Consider the following 19,735-nt stretch of genomic DNA (forward strand, 5'->3'; position numbering starts at 1 on the left):
GGGTAGAGGGCATGGTATAGTGTGACAGATGCTGTGAAAATTTCATCGGCGTTTTAATTTAGGCGTTTTGGGTCGGTGCCGAATATAGCCGAAATTAAATAGCTGCCGAAAATTTGTATATTTACAGTACCGAAGGATGTACCCAGAGTGCTTGACAGTGCTCAACACCACAAAGGCAGAGCGTAATACACAACAGAACAACAAGGACAATCAAGGCTTGTTTGCTGCTACTTTAAGTTTCATGCTCACGCAATCATCAGGCAACAGGTTGCCTGATGATTGCGTAAGCATGAAACTTAAAGTAGCAGCAAACAAGCCTTGATTGTCCTTGTTGTTCTGTTGTGTATATTTACAGTATGCAAGACTGAGTTGTTGGTTGATGGTGGACTGGTCAATGGTGGCTGGAGAAGCCGGTCGTACTACAGCATCTCCAAAAGCGCTGAAATCGCCATCTGGCCGAGAAGCTGGAGATTCATTGCTCGGTGCGATAACATCCACTCCGGCCTCAGCAAGATATCGGAGCCCGGGTCTTCAGAAAGTGTTGTGGCGAAAGCAAGTTTGCGCGAACATACATGTTACGTCATGTATGTTCATACATACATTACATACATTGTATGTGTACATGTACATGGCCATATTGGAGATATTTGTAACGGAAATTTGCATTATTGCTTTCGCCTCCTCACCAGTCTCCCCTTATCTGTACAGTCATGTACATGACATTGACATTGTACATGACATGTTCCAGGCTACAGTACCAGTTTTTGACCAGCAGTTGCCTAATGATCGTGAAGGAAATCGTGAAACTGTGAGTTGCAATACAACTATTAACGTTACTTACAGTTCTCTCTCTCTCTCTCTCTCCTCAGTCCTGCTTCACCTAATATTTATCCCATTGGAAATGTATTGCTTCTCTAGCTGTTGCGCCATTGCATGGTATGCTCTGGTATTGTCTGCATTCTATGGCAACACTACATGCCTAGTATAGCCTGTTGAGTGTTGTCGCCGAGTATTCCTGGAGCGCATTCTGGACATGACCGCTGACAAGTACCGGTAAGTTGACAGTTCCTGTCACCATGAGGCGTATGAATGCAGAATTCCAGCCGGATTCTGCATGCCCCGGACTACAATAATAATTATTACGAACATACTGCAGTGCATAGGCTTGATACTCACAGACATGACACGTGATACAAGCAGAGCGGAAACCGCACGGGGTAGTTACTTAGTTGAGTCTGCTATCTCGCTCGCACGCCACGTGCTAGAGAGAATGAATATTTCTCCAGCTGACGAAGAAACAGACTCGTGATGCCTGACAAGGACCAGGTGATTATGATTTCCTAGGAAATTGACCCAGCCCTCGCTAGCCCTCACTAACCCTCGCTAGCCCTCCTCGCTAGCTGCCTGAGAGGCTTACCAGCCCAGCAATGAGTAAGTCAGGTCCGTCAGAATCTAAAAGCATAACCAACCAACACCATCGAGTCCATTTCAAACCTGTTATCATCCAACAAGGTTGCAGTCGCCGAGTGCTCTTCTTGAAGAGATCCTTCACAGAACACTGTCACCAATGTGTTGTTGTGGATGTGGACATTTTCATGTAGATGCTGGAATCCTGTGGAGGTACCATATCGCAGAAATACTGCTGTTGTCCCAGAAGAAAGACCCTCCGAAGAGTGGATACGGCAATCTACTACTATACGAAAAGCCGGATATTCTGCAAACCCTGACGCAGTGGAGTGAACTGATTCCAGGAGCCTATAATATTCTCTCTCTCTCTCTCTCTCTCTCTCTCTCTCTCTCTCTCTCTCTCTCTCTCTCTCTCTCTCTCTCTCTCTCTCTCTCTCTCTCTCTCTCTCTCTCTCTCTCTCTCTCTCTCTCTCTCTCTCTCTCTCTCTCTCTCTCCACGCTGTCACTAAACGTCACCGATGTCTCGAAGGACTAGTGACTCCCAACCTTTCTTGGCGGACCCGCCGGTAGCACCCCCAGGCCATGGTCAAAATGGCTCATCTCGTGGACAAATCTTCCAGGGATCTCTTAGTAGACTGACCGACCCCTCAAAGGTATGTGGAGCATGCTTTCATTGTCTTAGTTTTAGTCTCTGCGTTGTGCTTGGGTTGGCCAGTCACCTTCATACATGCATCAGCAGTATCGTGCAAACTCTAGCTAGCTACAGCTACTGCACGTCTGACTTGCCAGTGGCCACCATTATCTAGACTGGGTAAGTTCTATGGTGAGCAGGCGCATGTTTGTATGCGTCCTACCTGGTCGGCTTAGGAAGTGTGTACTCTGCCACGTGCACGAATCCGCTACAGTATTACTAGTACAGTCATGTACTAGTAGCCCTATGGAAGTTATGGCTCGTTTTTATTTCAATCCAAATGAGCACCAGAAACCATAAAAAAAGAAGGGATAAAGCAACAGCAAATGAAGGTATGCGAGAAACGTTTTGTTTTTCACGGCTGAGCGTAGCGAAAGAGTTCAAAAAACGTATTTTTCACTCACAAATATTTTCGTGCGTTTGCTCTTGTTCTGCGCAACTCCGCTGAACCTGCCATCGTGGTCTTTGTTTTTCCTCGTGGTTGTTGAAGTTGCCTGCCCACCCACCCTGGTTTCATGGATGTCTTCCGCTGTTCTTCTTGATATTCTATGCCAATGTGTTTGGCTTATGATTATGACATACACCGGTTATTACATACCATTTCTTGCTGTCTCTTGGGTCCGACTGGCAGCGGGGCAGGAATTAATGAAATAGAAAGGTTTTTGGCCGAAAGGCGTGTTTTTCCTCTAGCCCGGTTGAGCGGTCGCGGCTAGGAATGTAGGGAGTCATGGTTTTCAGGCGCTCCCCTGCTGCCCAGTCACCCATGCTCACCACTGGCCATGTTGTTTCACTTGATTTTACGGCCTTTTTCTACCGCTTGCTGGCGGTCCTTTGATGGATTTAGATGTTTTCGGCTATTTATCTAAGAGGTGGCTGCGAGTGTGGTTTTTTTGCTTCTATTCTACTAATTTCTACTCATTTCTGGAAAACGACTACGGTGGTGAGTGTGATTGCTCTGGTAGACCACTACCCCATGTACTGAACAGTTGCTTTGTGAGTGAAAAACCCAATGTCCTAAAAAGAAGAAGAAAAGAAAGAAAGAAAATAGTGAATGAAGTCTCACACACTAATGAGCATGAGATAGAAACCACCTAATGGCACTAGTACAAGTACTAGTACTAGCTGGGTTTTTTCTTTCGATTTTGACGATACACTTTACTCGTCCTACTGAGTACTGTCGTGGACATGGAAATCCGGTCGCAAGTCTAGCGTAGCTGCCCCATCCCCATTACGTCATGGCCATGGCCCAGGCGCTAGGCCAGGGCCGGCTAGCCCGTTCCCAAAGATGCCAAAATTTTTCGCAACTATTAAACTATATTTTTAAAATAATAATACTTATGATTTTCGCAATTCGCAACCGTGCCAAAACAGGTGCTAGTTGCTGAAATACCAAAAAAGGACCAGAAATACTAGTAGCAGAAGTCAAAAGTCGTACACCCCTTCCTGCTGTGAACCACCACTTTACACAATGCCAGTACAGCAGTAGGTCTACTGGCAGTAGGTCTACTGGCAGTAGCCTGTTGCATGTAGTATCCTGGCCCTGGCCCTGGGACGTCGGACGCTTCACTTCACGCTCTACAGTAGAGGAGACGGCTCGATACCGGGACGCTTTGACAGCCAAATTTGTATAGACCCAAACCGATCATCAGCGTTGATTTTTCACTCGAAATATGTTTGTGGAAGGAAACTGGCATGTTGAAGTTTGCTCTGGGGCCAGAGTCAATCGAACTGAGCCACTCCTTTGTGTTGACCCATTGCCTCCAAGTTGCCCAATTTTTCGCTTCAAAAAAGTTCAAATCAGAGGTGGCTCCAAACCGGACACGTTTTAGAGTGCACGTCAAATTCACTCTGGGTCTGAAATTAGGTAATTGCTATCGCTCCACGACGGCCAGTACAGAGTAACAATAAGCCTTGTGTGTGCTTCCATTAGTTTTGATTGGTATGCGGTGCTTTATTGGCGAGAGGCGAGCCGCTGTTTACCTGCGACAAGAAGTTGATTTTTCGAAAGTCGTAAAACTCAAGTCGCAGTGGGAAGCAACACGTCAAAAACTCACCTGCTTGATATGGCGCTTCTGGTCATCGCAGAGCCATGAAATTTTGGCTCGGAGTATAACACATCGTGGTCTCACTGTGACATATGTTTTCTAATCAAAATACCAAGAGAGAAAGTGAATATTGAGTCCGTTCCGGTTTGCAACCTATGTCCTATTTGAAACCGTCCCCTCTACAGAGGCCAGAAGTGATCATCTTTTTTGGTCATTCCAGAAATGGCTGCACCTCCGCAGTTTTCTTCCCTACCCTGGTTTGTAGGCCACTCCGTTCGCAGCCAATCGACTCGGAGGAATAATTAATTGGCTTGGGAGACGTCGCACGTGTGTGACTCAATACTACTGCTACTAGCGGCAAACTACCAAGTGCCAGTAACCGCGCTATGGAAATCCGATGAACCCGAGTGGACTTCTTCGTGCGTGTAGAGGCGCCTATGCCGCTATGGATAGTTTCTCTGAGCTGCCGGGGCAGTCCATGGGAAATCATGGTGACAGCTGGGCACAATCAACCGTGATGACAGGCATGATCAACCGGCTTGCACAGATGTAGAAATAAATTGTCGTGGCTGCGTTTGAGAATGCACGTACAAGTCTTGAAGTGGTCTGTGGAACATACTGAGTACTATAGACTATAGTAGAGTCTCAGTACATGTACTCACTACCGCTGTACTGTTCACGATCACCATGATCACACTACAACAACGAAGCATGATTCCGGCAGGGTTGAGATCAGAATCTGCGACTCGGACGGAAATGACCAGACCTGAATCCTTTCACCTGAAGAGGTGAAAGGATTGAGATACCCCGCCAGGACCCAGGCCTCCAAGGTGGGTAGATGAGCACGTCGGTTCGATCTTGTCAGTGTAATGAATGTAGGAACATAACGTGTATCCATAGTAACGAATGTGGGAACATAACGTGTATCCATAGTAACGAATGTAGGAACATCATCATTCATGGGTATCCATAGTAACGAATGTAGGAACGTAGCAAGAAGGAGCCACGGGTGTGTGTGATCCCTGGTAGCCTAATCGGTAGGACACTGTCACGGAAAGACGGGTGCTGGGTTCGAATCCCGCTCGTGAATCCTTCTTTTGCAACAGGAACAATACGTGTTACCATAGATAGCACTGTATGTCGAAATATTACGGATCACATTCTGGCTGACGCATGGAGTTGCTGGATCAGGTAGTCTAGTACCAGCCTTTGTGACTGTTTTATTATGGGCTGCTAGCATGAGAACTCGTATTGCATGCTCGCATTGCATGCTTGTATTGCATGCTCGTATTGCATGCTCGTATTGCATGCTCGGGGCCGGGGTTGGGTTTCAAACATCCGTCTACTTGTATGGGGGAAAACCAACCACCCAAAGTCAAGCTTTGTTCTTATGAGTTTTTGCAGTTATCGATGCTTGTGTATGTGTGTGTTCATGGTACATGGTGTGTGTGTGTGTGTGTGTGTGTGTGTGTGTGTGTGTGTGTGTGTGTGTGTGTGTGTGTACATGTATGTGTGTGTCCAACATGCAACCGATGGCTATGTAGCAGGGGAGGCTTTCAGGCGCGTACCCAGGGGGAGGGGGGAGGGGGTTACAGGGTACGGACGACCCCCCCCCCCCCCTTTCTGTGAGCCACCTAAACTATTTTTCGGGGAAATTTCAGTATTTCGTCTCTCCATTGTCCGTAAGAAGACGGATCTTCTTCAACTTTCGGTATGGGACATATGGCACCCTACCGGTATCCCGACTGGAAAACATTCTAGTGTTAGGTACCTCCTCCCGTACCTTTTCTAGCTGGCCTGCATGCACTTGCGTACGCACCTTTTGTCTCCTTTTGCTCCGTTGGCCTGGGTAGCTACTTGCGCGCCCATATTTGCCATAGCTACCCAGGCCCTTTATCTTGCCATTTAGACTTGATCTCTCTCTCTCTCTTCTCACTCTTCAATGTAGTCGTTTCGTTCGTCTTGGTCTCTTGTCTCGTCGTCTACTAGTATAATAAATGTCGTTCCCACTAACCTGTTCCCGTTGTAATGTCTGGATATGTCGTCAGTCGTCTTGTTTCGAACTCAACATTGGCGCCCGATTATTGATCGACCCACGACCCTGAGATCATCCCATGCCCAGCCGTCCTCAACCACCATTCGTCTCGTCTATGTCAACCTCGTCTCGTCCATGTCAGTCTCGTCTCTCCTACGCCAACCTCGTCTCGTCTCTATCAACCTCGTCTCTCCTACGCCAACCTTACCTCGTCTATTCTCGTTCAAGCCATGCAGGTCAGCTACCTTTCTCTCTTTCTTTTTTTTTTTGTATGCTTCTTCGTCAAATTTATTTTCGTGAATTTTTTTGTAGTGTGTGCGCGCGCGTGTGTTCGTAAAACATAACCAAGTTAGGGGTCCGATCATGGTGAGCCACGCTCTAATTTTTGGATGTTTAGCAAAAGTGTAACTAGGCTGTATTAGCCGTGCAAAATACTAGTAATTCACGTTCCTCGTCAAACTCCAATAGTTATTACACACAATAAGTAGTACAGGAATGATGTGTACGAGTGCATTTTTAGTACACACGTTCGTGAGATCCATGCGCGCGTGCAGTATGTGTGTGTGTGTGTGTTTTCTCCTCCAGTTCATTTTTTTAAATCTTTTACTCTCTTTTTTTTCTCTCCGCGAGGACGCGGGATTTTTTTTCATGGAGGGGTTGTATGTTAGGTACCTCCTCCCGTACCTTTTCTAGCTGGCTTGCATGCACTTGCGTACGCACCTTTTGTCTCCTTTTGCTCCGTTGGCCTGGGTAGCTACTTGCGCGCCCATATTTGCCATAGCTACCCAGGCCCTTTATCTTGCCATTTAGACTTGATCTCTCTCTCTCTTCTCACTCTTCAATGTAGTCGTTTCGTTCGTCTTGGTCTCTTGTCTCGTCGTCTACTAGTATAATAAATGTCGTTCCCACTAACCTGTTCCCGTTGTAATGTCTTGATATGTCGTCAGTCGTCTTGTTTCGAACTCAACACTAGTATGAAACTCATTGTTGCAGAGAAACAGGAAAGAATTTGGTTTTACCCACCTACTCCCACTCAAAGTCTATCTCTCTGACGTCATAAATCCGGCCCGGTCTGGGCAGGTTAATGACGCCATCATGATGTCACCAATTTTAGTGCAAACTTCAAGCTGGTATAACTCAGGAGCGGCTGCTCAGGTCAACCTGGGACCTTCACCATTGGAACCAGTGCATTTTTCGCTACAGGTTGTGAAGTTTCATTTTAGGGTGAACTTCCCCTTTTAAATAAAATGTTCGGTCTGTACTGCTGCTGCTTGTATACACTGTCACACTGAACTACTGAACCACTGAACCTTGCAGAACAAATTTCCCCCGCAACAATATTTCGGCCAAATATGACCAGGCCGAAAATCGCCGAAAAAAAATACGCGCCGAATATTTGTTGATTTACAGTATGTGTGTCATATGGTACAGTGGCTAGCCCTTTCCCAAAGGTGCTCGCCCTTTTTTCGCCCTTTTTTCGCCCTTTTTGGAAAAGCCCGTTTCTTTCGCCCTTTATTGCGTTTTTTGGTAAATATCGCCCTTTTTGAGCTTTTTTTAGCTGAAAAATGCTAAAATCTGTTTGCTCATGCATGCGATCACAGTTTCCGAGTGCTCGATGGGCCTTGGCAGTTGGCACGCCGCTTTTTTGGGGGGCAACAAGTTGGTGAAGTTGGTGATGCAAGTTGGTGAAGTTGGTGATGCTGTAAAAAGTGGTTTTTTTCAACTTTACTTCCTGTTTTGCCTTTCGTGGACCCATAAATGGAAGAGTGCATATTCATTTCTCAGCTTGGGTTCATATCCGAACATGTATCATGGCTATGCTTCACTGAAAAAAGAGCACTTTTTGCCTGTTTTCACTGAAAAATGAGCACTTTTTCAGCATATTTCGAGGGACGCGAAAAGCACTAGCGGTGCGAATTAAAAGAGCACCTTTGGGAAAGGGCTAATCACGGCTATGCTTTGCTGAAAAATGAGCACTTTTGCCTGTTTTCAATGAAAAAAGAGCACTTTTTCAGCATATTTTGAGGGACGCGAAAAGCACTAAGTGCGAATTAAAAGAGCACCTTTGGGAAAGGGCTAGCAGTGGCATGTGCAGCATATGGTGCAGTGGCATCTGCAGCATGTGGTGCAGTGGCATGTGCGTCATGTGGTGCAGTGGCATGTGCAGCAATTTCCAATTCCCGACGATTGTGGTTATTCACGTCTTTCTTCTCTTCCCTAAACTCCTACCTTTTCTTTCATTCTCCCGGGTGGTTACTTAGCAACAGCCAGTGCATGCCGGAGTATGTGGTGCGCTGGTTATGCAAAGACCAAAAATAGGATTCACTGGCCACAAAAAGCCACTTCATAGCAATGTGGTGTAGACCAGGCTGAATAGTGGCGGTCAATTCTGCAGCCTTGCAAACTGTTGAATGGTGCAATCCCAGCACAAGTTGCTATGGCTTCTGCTGTAGCATCGCTATGATCGCCTCCGGCGATGGGCGTCAAAGGTCAAAAGGTATGTGTGTTACCAAGAGTACATAAACCAGAGTGTGCAACTGTGCATATCAGATCTGAAACAAGTAAATTCACCAGGCTATCCGTATCAAAAAACCGAAATCAGGACAAACCCAGTGACCTGCGCCACCGCGACTGGTTACGCACATTTTTCACCGTACCTGTGGCTTACCATGCCGTCAGAAATGATGTACTGCACATATTTCGCTCCCACAGGAACCATCCCGAGTTGCAGACTCTGGTTTACGTACTCTTGGTTTTACTCATACGGGCATGAAAGGATATTTATGATTGGTTGTGCGTCTATGGTATACTTCTTTTTCCCGCCCACAGACTTTCCGCACTGAGTGACTGCATGAGCCTCTCAGTCTTACATGTACTAGATATGATGGTGTGTTTACGTTGCTGCTACAGGTTGCCGTGTCCCTGTGCATGGAAGAACCCATCTCCATGGCTACCACTCATTTCTCTACCTTGGCAAGACCAGCAGAGCGTGCAATATCAACAGCGGTAGCTACAGCGGGAGCAGTAGCATCCGGTGCCCTAGGCATATATTCTCCTGGGGCAGGAACGCGGCCTGATTGTGTGCAGAAAGACCGCGATCGCACGCAAATCTACAGTATGATGAGGTCAGCGGCATGTGCTGTGCTGTGCTGTGATATCTTCTACAGCGAAGACCTGAATCTCCTGGGAATGGAACTGAATAACGCTTGCAAAAAGGACGCAGAGTCTGATGGCGGGTTGATAGAAAATGAGACAAATGAGGACGAGGAAGGAGAGGATGTCACTGACTGAAATTCAGCAGCAGCCTATACTCTGTACGTACACTTGAAATCACCATAGCCTATTTGGACATCTGTCTCTGTGCATGTGCTGAGCCATTGTTCACGGCATACTGTAGTCAAACTATGAATCCGCAGTTCTGCTCTTTCCGTGCATGTCGGCTGCAGTCTATGTATGTATGTGTGTATGTGTGTATGTATGTGTGCATGTGTGTATGTATGTGTGTATGTATGTGTGTATGTATGCATGCATGTGTGTATGTACTTCGAGTATGTGGTTACCAACAGCCAGTGTATGTCAGAGTTTGTGGTGTTGTGTGTGTGTTAAAAAAATGAAATGGAAAAAATGAAAAAAGTGATAATAGGGATTCATTGGCCAGAAAAAGCCACTTCAACCAGTCATGTGGTGTAGATCAGGCTGAAATTAGTGGAAGTCAATTCCTTAGACTTGCAAGCTGTTGAATGGTGTAGTCCCAGCACAAGTTAGTTGCTACATCTAGCATAGCTTGTTCGCTATCATTGCTTCAGCGATGGGCAGGAGTATGAATGTATGTATCCGTGTATGTGTGTGTGCATGTCTCCTATACTTCTCCATCCAAAGGCTGAGACAAACATCATGCAGCCACAACTGGATGACAAAGAAGGTTGTGGAAGCCATTCTACTAACTGGAAAAGCTCCTCATGGCTCCCTCAGTGATGATCATCAGTGGCTTCCAGGGGAACTTGAAGCATTGGTGGACTTCGGTGGGCGAAAGTTGTCTATCTTCCAGTTCGCCATTGTCAGAAATCGGAAGTCTATGGCTGAGAAGATCTTGCAGAAAGTTCGACCGGATTCGAGGTCAGAGTATTTGAAGGAACAGTTCAAGGCGATCGAGACTGAAAACAAACTCTACGAAGGTGTGTTACTACGTGCCCTCATGTACCGTAATCCTGGCCAGAGAAACCCGACTTGGTCAATAGAATAGTGCCGAGGGGCTACGCGGCCCTAGCATCACAAACACTGCTCCGCTTACATCAGAGTGCAGTGTTACTTTATTACTGTATTCATGACGTCGGGTTTCTCTGGCAAAACTGTACTAAAATAGAGCGTAGTGGAAACCACTGCATTTTAAAAGCCAGCGGTGCAGTCCAGTCTGCATAGACCCCAACGTGTTCATTCAGGCCTATTGGAACCTGTCCGGTTGCTTAGGTTAGTACCAGACCAGCTTTTCGGCCACCAACACATGTTTCCGTCTGTGGAGATCATGTGTACTCGCCATATTGTGTATACCCGCCATTTCATTCACGAAGTATGAAAGGTCATGATACTACTAGACCAATCAAAAACCACTTCCGGTGATCCTGCCATTGCCCGCGTTCCTGTTATAAATGTTCGCTACATACACGTTCTAACCATGAGCAGTGTAGGTCTGGTGGCTGTTTTAAAAAGACAAACGGCTTAGACGCTGTTGTCCCTTTGATGCTATGGAATCTGGGTGTGTTGTGCAGAAGTGAAGTATTCCCTGCTCGTGCAGCCTGCGGGCTGAGTCTTGCCCTGGGCTGCAGTGCAAAGGGTTGCATAGGGGGTGTATTTGGGGCAGTAAACATTGCCAATGCACAGTCAAGAAACTGTGGGGGAGGAATGTCTGCCTTGGGATTTTCTCTACTGAGACTAATAATCGGTTTTTCATTTGACCCGTCTTGATTAGCACACGATGGTCGCAGACGACTGCATGAACAGTTCACAAGCCACACTCCACGATAGCACGTAGTTTTATTCCTGAAAAGTCTTGTTGCATTCCAGGAGGTGACAAACTCATCAGAGGAGAAGCAGTTGTTGAATGAAAAGTTGATGAGTTCCAGCAAACCAGATGGAAATCCGTGAATAAATGATGCAGTAACTGTGGTGGTTTTGTGTATGGTCTGCGGCCACAAATGTTGGCAACTTGAAACTTGAAATGCGTCTTTCTCCGTGTCAGTCAAGTGCAGCTAGGCACCTTTTCGCGTGCGATGCACCATATTATTCACTCATGAGTAGGATGTCAGACTCGATTTATCATTGTAAGTTGCATCCGCTTCTTTGCCCTCGACATTATTTGAAGTATAAAACGGTGCAACTAATATCCAGGGAGATGCGCCAACTGCAACAGCTGAAACAGTGCCTCTGTCCTGGCTCCTTGTACATGTGTACATAATCTGCTGTTTTTATCCATGCAGGTGAAACGATTTTTCACTTTGCTGCCATGCACGCTGCTCAGCGGTACTCTGGCCCGGCTGACCCGGACTCGGACGTTAACAAAGACCCTGGCGACGAGTGCACGCTGCATTTCCTGCTAGAACTGCTGCCGGAGATATCGTACACGGCCGAGACAGTTCTGGGAGTGTATGCTAACGGTCTGCTCTACACTAGAGAAAGAATACCACAAGTGAGTGCATGTCCAGCAGCAGTAGCAGCAGCAGCAGCAGCAGCAGCAGCAGTAGCAACAGCAGCACTAGCAGCAGCAGTAGCAGCAGCAGCAACAGCAGCACTAGCAGCAGCAGTAGCAGCAGCAGCAGCAACAGCAGCACTAGCAGCAGCAGCAGTAGCAGCAGCAACAGCAGCACTAGCAGCAGCAGTAGCAGCAGCAGCAACAGCAACAGCAGTAGCAGCAGCAACAGCAGCAGTAGCAGCAGCAACAGCAGCAGCAGTAGCAGCAGCAGCAACAGCAGCAGCAGCAGTAACAGCAGCAGCAGCACTAGCAGCACTAGCAGCAGCACTAGCAGCAGCAGTAGCAGCAGCAGTAGCAGCAGCAGCAGTAGCAGCAACAGGAGCACTAGTAGCAGTAGCAGTAGCAGCAGCAGTAGCAGCAGCAGCAGTAGCAGTAGCAGCAACAGCAGCAGCAGCACTAGTAGCAGTAGCAACAGCACTAGTAGCAGTAGCAGCAGCACTAGTAGCAGTAGCAACAGCACTAGTAGCAGTAGCAGCACTAGTAGCAGTAGCAGCTATAGTAGCAACTTCAACAGGAGTACTTGTAGTTGTACATGAATGATGTTCTTTGAAATCTTTGCCCGGCGAGTCAGGAACCAGTGCCTGAGACACTCATCCTACATGCCATTGCTAAAGCAGACCCGTGTGTTGAATGCTCACTCGCACGCACGCGCATGCGCGCGCGCGGACACACACACCTTGGGGAATTTAACCTGCCCGAGTGTCCTGTGTCAAGACGCCTGTAACCATTCCTTCAGCCCGCATAAACATCTTTAAAGCATTTTTTCTGTGTCCTGGCTTGTTGGATATTGTATGTAGGTGTTTTCCATGATCAAGAACGTCAAGAGAAACTGCCTGAATGCTGGGTGTACACCGTTTGCACTGGCCGTTTGCTTGCAAAGCCGTCGCATCGTCAATTACATGCTGAAGCAGGATTCTAGTCTCTTGAAGTCTATTGATCCGCTGGTTAGTCACACTCTGAGCTGCTGGGGATATGGCAACATTACACAGCGCTCTACATGCATACAGTCAAATATATGACACACCCATAGACGAGAAGTAATCTCGAGGCATCTTGCTGCTTCATCCGTAGAGAGTAGTTGGGTGGACACAACCATTCCCACAGCACTGCAGACCGAACCGATTCCTTTTGTGTACAACGTTTCGGCAAAATTGCCATCACCAGGTACGAAATGAAACAATGATGCCATGCAGGCCAAAAACACACCCCATAGACACCATATTACGCCAAGTAAAAATAATTGATTGTTGATCGTCAGCGCCCGCCCCGATTTTTCAGTCCGTCCCGGTATTTTTTTATTTTTTATTTTCGTGATCAACGGTAGAAAACTCATGTGTTAAGCAAAACACGAACTTTTTTTAGCAGTACCCGCGTACGCGAGCTCTCATGTACAGCTTCAACGTGCTTTTACCGTAGCGACATTACGCAGTGCAGTGTGATTCCAGTGTACTTGTGTGAAATCTGGCAACTACAATACATGGTACTGTATAGTCTGTACAGTGTATCACCTGATGTCTACGCCTGCATTCATGGAAACTGCGCAACCACCGCGTATCGCGTCCGAAGCTGTTGTTGATCGCCGCATGGCAGCAGGAAATTGTATCACAGAGTCATCTGCACATGTTCAAAGTTTTTGGAGTGTGCCCAGGCAGACTGGTAGCAGTCACAACCAACAATGGTAGTACACCCATCACCCCGGCATAGATGTAATACATGCTAAGATTTCAAGATGGCCGGCCGATGCAGATATAAAAAAAGTTATAAAATAAAAATAAAACCCTCCGTCCGCCGCGATTTTTTTCTGAAAATTCTGACGATCAACAATCTCTTTTTTTTACTTGGCCTTAAATAGGAAATTAGAGGCAACATGCCAAGTACTGCTCTTTTCTCTCCGAAACTCAACACTTGCAAGCCAGATATGAAAGAAAGAAAAATCATCAGTCACACCACCGGAACTCGAACCAGCAAAATCCCTGGTTCGAGTCCCGGTGGTGTGACTGATGATTTTTCTTTCTTTCGTATCTGGCTTACAAGTGTTGATTTTCGGAGAGAAAAGAGCAGTACGTGGCATGTGGCCTCTAACTTCCTAACACAGTAGATATTGGTTATAACGTGCCCTTCTGATTTTTCACATGTTATCACTATAACCGGTATATCACTACAGGCGATTTTCGACTGCGCTCGTCTTACATACACATTATACACGTGAGGGTACTCAATCGCGCTAATGTAGCGTACTGATACATGATGCATGCTGCTGCACCTTCCCCGGTCTAGAGTGAAGAACTTCTTGGCCCAAAGGCATCATCCAGGATCAGACCTGAAAACACACATGTGGCTCCAAGTCGAGACATCAATGCCTCACACTCGTGTGTTGCTATCATTATAGACGATATTTGTTCTGCACAAAGAGGTGTTTTGAATGGTGATTCTGTATCCTTATAGCCGATTTATCGCTATATCCGATATATTGGTTATAATGATAATTTGACTGGCTTTTTCCGGTTTTGCTTTTGATATTTTCATTTTGCATCAATATAGCCGGTTTATCACTATGTCCGATGACTTTATAACCGATATCAAGAGTAGATAAACAAGAGTGTGCAACTCGCGGATGGGTAGGCCCACGGCGGAATGTTTTGTTGACGTAATCTTTTCGACGACGCACGCGCTGCGAGTCTTTCGGAAAGTTTCCCCTCGTGCTCTTGGCTGGGCTTTACAGTACAAGCTCGGTGCCCAGCACGTGCTCTCACACTGCTCTGCGCCAAGATGCGCGTTTTTCTGAAAAAAAGGTGACGTCAACAAAAAATTCCGCCATGGGCGGGGGTATCTGCAGATTGTGCAGGAGAGATCTGGAGTTGCACACTCTTGTTTATTCTACTCTTGCCGATATCCACTGTACTTTGAAATTCTCCGTGAAGTCCACATTTGAAATTGCCATAGACACCGTGGCAAATTAAATGGTAGGCTATCCACTGGTAGGCTATCCACTGGCGTAACCTCAGGCCTGTAAGCACCAGTCTGTGAACTGGGTACAGCACTACGTTAAGCATGAATATTGGAATCACTAAGACTACTAAGAGTGACTTTTGCACTACTTCCATGTAGGTGTATATCGTGTTCCGGTATAGTGTATTATGTATAGTGTATTGTCACGGACTGCCAATGGGTTGTCTTTTGTTTTTGAAGCAGTTGTTGGATGTCATTTCTTGTTTTTTCATGCTTTTTCTTCTTATGCTGTTTTCAGGGCAACAATGTCGTCCATCGACTGGCAGCTCAAATGAAGAGGATTTGCGATGACGTTCCTCCGGATGCGGAAAGTCTCCAAAAAATGTTCACGTTCTTAATGAAGAAAGAAGCGGAGTATTTTCCAGGTTCCCTCGTCAAGAACGATTGTCTGCTGAGACAACGCAATTGCAAAGGATACCGGCCAATTCATGTTGCTACCTACAATGGAAATGTACCGGTAAGAAACCTCATTCCGCCAGTCTCTCCCATTTTGGGTTGGATAGGACTTTTGGTGGATACACTTTCTTTCCATCCCATTATCCATACCTGAATCCATCCGGCAGTAATCCATGCCACTCTGCAATCCATGTCTTCCTTGATTCCATGGTAACCCATCCTTTCTTTCCTGCACTTGTCTGTTTGTGAATCCATCCATTTCAAATCCACTCCTGAATCCATCCATCTGCCCGTCCCTGAGACTCTCCAAACGGCAATAACTATCTACGGTGCCTTCACCTGCATGCTTCGACAGTCAGTCTTTGCTCTCTTCCGGCAGAGTTCATTTTGAAGGTTTCTGCCAGGTTGCAGAGTTTGTTAGATCAACGAACATCCACACACTGCAATAGAGAAACTAAGAGGCATGCCACGGGATGCTTTATGCCAAATCCATACAGCCCCAAAACCTCAGTTTCCCGTTTTAAAAACGTACACCCACGGGGGCGTTGGAAACACTATTCTCCTCAGTATGAAGTGTTAACGGACATTTATTTATTTATTTAGAGACTTAGTCGGAGGGAAACATATCAGCTCACAAAGAGACGAAGCCAGTTGAAAATCTGATAAGGCCTTTCGTACCATTACTCTTCAAAATCACCATGTACTGATTTTGAAGAGTCACAATGGTACGAAAGGCCTTATCAGATTTTCAACTAGCTTCGTCTCTTCGTGTGCTGATATATTTATTTATTTACTCAATCTGCGGACAGCACGCCGTTTCGTTCTTTGTGAACTCATCAGAGCAGCACAGAGAAAATGAGGCCGAACCTGATAGCAATGAAAATAAAATTTCCAAAGCCAGATTTATATCAGACCCAAACGTACCTTGCCAGAGTGCTCAAACTGACAAGTCAGTGAGCTCTGCTATTTATTTATTTATTTATTCACAATCCCGTGGCACTAGCCAATGAAAAGGTGATGTGGGCGATAGCCAGCCACGGCGGTAATAGATTTGCCTCTTTCCATGTTGCCTGGACTCTCCACCCTTTGATCCTTGAGGGTGGAGAGAGTGGTGAGGGTGGTGAGGGTGGAGAGGGTGGTGGCCGCGTTCCTACGGATACAGAAAGCTTGTCCCAACTGAGTATGATGCGAACCATGAATGTTTTGGAGTCCAGTTACCTGCCAACGTATGTTACCATGGAGATTGACTTATCATATATGCTGGTAAATTTTAAAGACCTGATTACCTGAGTCTCTCGCTCTCTTTGTTGTCCGTGATCATCGGTTGTTTAGATCTTCAAGTCGATCGTGTCCTCGCCCTCAGTGCGTACACTGCTGGTCGACTACGACACAATGAAGCTGGCAGCGTATCGTCTGGAGGACCTGGACTCGCAGTCCGAGCGGGAATCTGGCTACGATGCTATCAACGTGCTTGACGTGGCCATTTCCAGCCCCGAACCAGATGTATGTGATGATCAGTACTGGGGGGGGGGGGCAGGGGGCATGGGGCATCAGTACTGGGGGAGGGGCAGGGGCATGGGGCATCAGTACTGGGGGAGGGGCAGGGGCATGGGGCATCAGTACTGGGGGGGGGGGGGGGGTGGAGGGTGCAGGTTGCATGGAGCATCAGTACCGTGGGGGGGGGGGGGCATGTGACTCAGGAATTCTCCACTCTCCGTACATGCATGACTGCAAGCATGTGTAGATGTACTGTGGGGATGCTACTGTATATCTCACGCAACCAGGAAGATTTTAGCCGGTGATGCAGTGCCCCTACCCCCTCTCCCCCGCACACATGCAGCACTCACCATCAAATCCTGCAGGGAAGACTACAGTGGTGCTGTGTCGTCCTCTGCACAGTATCTGAAGTACAAATTGGTACAATGAAGAGTGTTTGGCCGCGCTTTCTGCCTAAAGCCTCTATTATGTGGTCTTGCTTTTCATACGGATCTGCAACATTATCTTCTACTACTACTAGCTCTCCGTCTGTCTGCCTGCCTGCCTGCCTGCCTGTCTGCCTGTCTGTCTGGTTGTTTGCCTGTCTGTCTGTCTGTCTGTCTGTCTGTCTGTCTGTCTATGTAATTCTGCCTCTCTCTTTCTTCTCTCGCCTTGTGTGTACTTCTGTACATGCGATGTGTGTTTATGTTTGTTTGCATGCATACCTGTGCTTGCATGTGTGTGTGGGCCTTTGTCCGCGTGTGCCTGTGTGTCTGAGTCCGTTGACATGTGTTTGTGTTTGTGTGGATGCATGCATACTTGCATGTGTGTGTGTGTGTATGTGTGTGTGTGTATGTGCGTGTGTGTGTGTGTGTATGTGTGTGTGTGTGTATGTGCGTGTGTGTGTATGTGCGTGTGTGTGTGTGTTTGTGTAAGTGTGTGTGTATGTATGTGTGTGTGTGTGTGTGTGTGTGTGTGTGTGTGTGTGTGTGTGTGTGTGTGTGTGTGTGTGTGTGTGTGTGTGTGTGTGTGTGTGTGTGTGTGTGTGTGTGTGTGTGTGTGTGGTAAAACAGGCTACAGCGGTTTTGTCCATCGCACCCATGCCTCAGCTGACTGAGCTGAAGTGGCAGACATATGGGTCGGTAGGATTTTCCTACATGTTCTTCATCAACCTCATCTACCTGATAGCATTATCGGCTGCTGCCTACTACAGACCTCTAATGTACTCCGTATGCGATGCCATCATAGACCCGGAACAGCAGACGTTTGTGAGAAACCAAATTCTCTCCGGTGGTACCAACGTGAGCTACTGCATGCCGTGGACTATGCGACCTTTCCTGGTAGGGTCCTGTCTGGTCTGGTCTGGTCTGGTCCTGTCTGTCAGGGTCCTGTCTGTCAGGGTCCTGTCTGTCAGGGTCCTGTCTGTCAGGGTCCTGTCTGTCAGGGTCCTGTCTGTCAGGGTCCTGTCTGTCAGGGTCCTGTCTGTCAGGGTCCTGTCTGTCAGGGTCCTGTCTGTCAGGGTCCTGTCTGTCAGGGTCCTGTCTGTCAGGGTCCTGTCTGTCAGGGTCCTGTCTGTCAGGGTCCTGTCTGTCAGGGTCCTGTCTGTCAGGGTCCTGTCTGTCAGGGTCCTGTCTGTCAGGGTCCTGTCTGTCAGGGTCCTGTCTGTCAGGGTCCTGTCTGTCAGGGTCCTGTCTGTCAGGGTCCTGTCTGTCAGGGTCCTGTCTGTCAGGGTCCTGTCTGTCAGGGTCCTGTCTGTCAGGGTCCTGTCTGTCAGGGTCCTGTCTGTCAGGGTCCTGTCTGTCAGGGTCCTGTCTGTCAGGGTCCTGTCTGTCAGGGTCCTGTCTGTCAGGGTCCTGTCTGTCAGGGTCCTGTCTGTCAGGGTCCTGTCTGTCAGGGTCCTGTCTGTCAGGGTCCTGTCTGGTAGGGTCCTGTCTGTCAGGGTCCTGTCTGGTAGGGTCCTGTCTGTCAGGGTCCTGTCTGTCAGGGTCCTGTCTGGTAGGGTCCTGTCTGTCAGGGTCCTGTCTGTCAGGGTCCTGTCTGGTAGGGTCCTGTCTGTCAGGGTCCTGTCTGTCAGGGTCCTGTCTGTCAGGGTCCTGTCTGGTAGGGTCCTGTCTGTCAGGGTCCTGTCTGTCAGGGTCCTGTCTGTCAGGGTCCTGTCTGGTAGGGTCCTGTCTGGTAGGGTCCTGTCTGTCAGGGTCCTGTCTGTCAGGGTCCTGTCTGGTAGGGTCCTGTCTGGTAGGGTCCTGTCTGTCAGGGTCCTGTCTGTCAGGGTCCTGTCTGGTAGGGTCCTGTCTGCCGGTCTTGCTGTTGTGAATGTACAAACTGCATGTGACATGCATGGCCGGTGGTGCTGGGGGTAGTGCTGGTGGTGGTGGTGGTGATGGTGATGGTGCTGGTGGTGGTGATGGTGCTGGTGGTGGTGGTGGTGATGGTGGTTGTGGTGGTGGTGTTGGTGGTAGTGGTGTTGGTGGTGATGGTGGTGATGGTGCTGGTGGTGGTAGTGGTAGTGGTGCTGGTGGTAGTGTTGGTGGTAGTGGTGGTGGTGGCGGTGCTGGTGTTGGTGCTGGTGGTGACGGTGGTGATGGGAAATTCAGTTTGGCTCCATTGCTCATGTTAGTTCTACTTTCTTTTTCATAGTATACTGTGCTGATGCTATGTACCGTATTTACCCCAATGTAAGTCGCACTTTTTTTACACTAAAATTCGAAACCAAAGAAGGGGTGCAACTTACAATCGAGTGTGACTTACAATCGAGTGCAACTTACAATCGAGTGCAACTTACAATCGAGTGTGACTTACAATCGAGTGTGACTTACAATCGAGTGTGACTTACAATCGAGTGTGACTTACAATCGAGTGTGACTTACAATCGAGTGTGACCTCCTACTCATGTGAATGTTTTGATACAATTTGTTTCAGACCTGAAAATG

At 47.6% G+C, this 19,735-nt stretch overlaps 1 protein-coding gene across 1 annotated transcript in view; it reads left to right on the top strand.

The window, feature by feature from the left end:
- Window positions 1-1,200: 1,200 nt before the first annotated feature.
- Window positions 1,201-19,735, top strand: part of LOC135817112 (transient receptor potential cation channel subfamily V member 5-like) — a 30,410-nt gene continuing 11,875 nt past the window's right edge. Inside the window, exons 1-9 of the mRNA XM_065330233.1 lie at window positions 1,201-1,431; window positions 1,602-2,060; window positions 9,089-9,492; window positions 10,058-10,353; window positions 11,653-11,861; window positions 12,722-12,868; window positions 15,172-15,390; window positions 16,662-16,832; window positions 17,879-18,145. Of these exons, the coding sequence (XP_065186305.1) occupies window positions 10,089-10,353; window positions 11,653-11,861; window positions 12,722-12,868; window positions 15,172-15,390; window positions 16,662-16,832; window positions 17,879-18,145 (1,278 nt within the window). The 5' untranslated portion in view covers window positions 1,201-1,431; window positions 1,602-2,060; window positions 9,089-9,492; window positions 10,058-10,088. The remainder of the gene's footprint in view (window positions 1,432-1,601; window positions 2,061-9,088; window positions 9,493-10,057; window positions 10,354-11,652; window positions 11,862-12,721; window positions 12,869-15,171; window positions 15,391-16,661; window positions 16,833-17,878; window positions 18,146-19,735) is intronic.

Source organism: Sycon ciliatum, chromosome 5 (genome assembly GCF_964019385.1).
Source record: "Sycon ciliatum chromosome 5, ocSycCili1.1, whole genome shotgun sequence".
Classification (NCBI taxonomy): domain Eukaryota; kingdom Metazoa; phylum Porifera; class Calcarea; order Leucosolenida; family Sycettidae; genus Sycon; species Sycon ciliatum.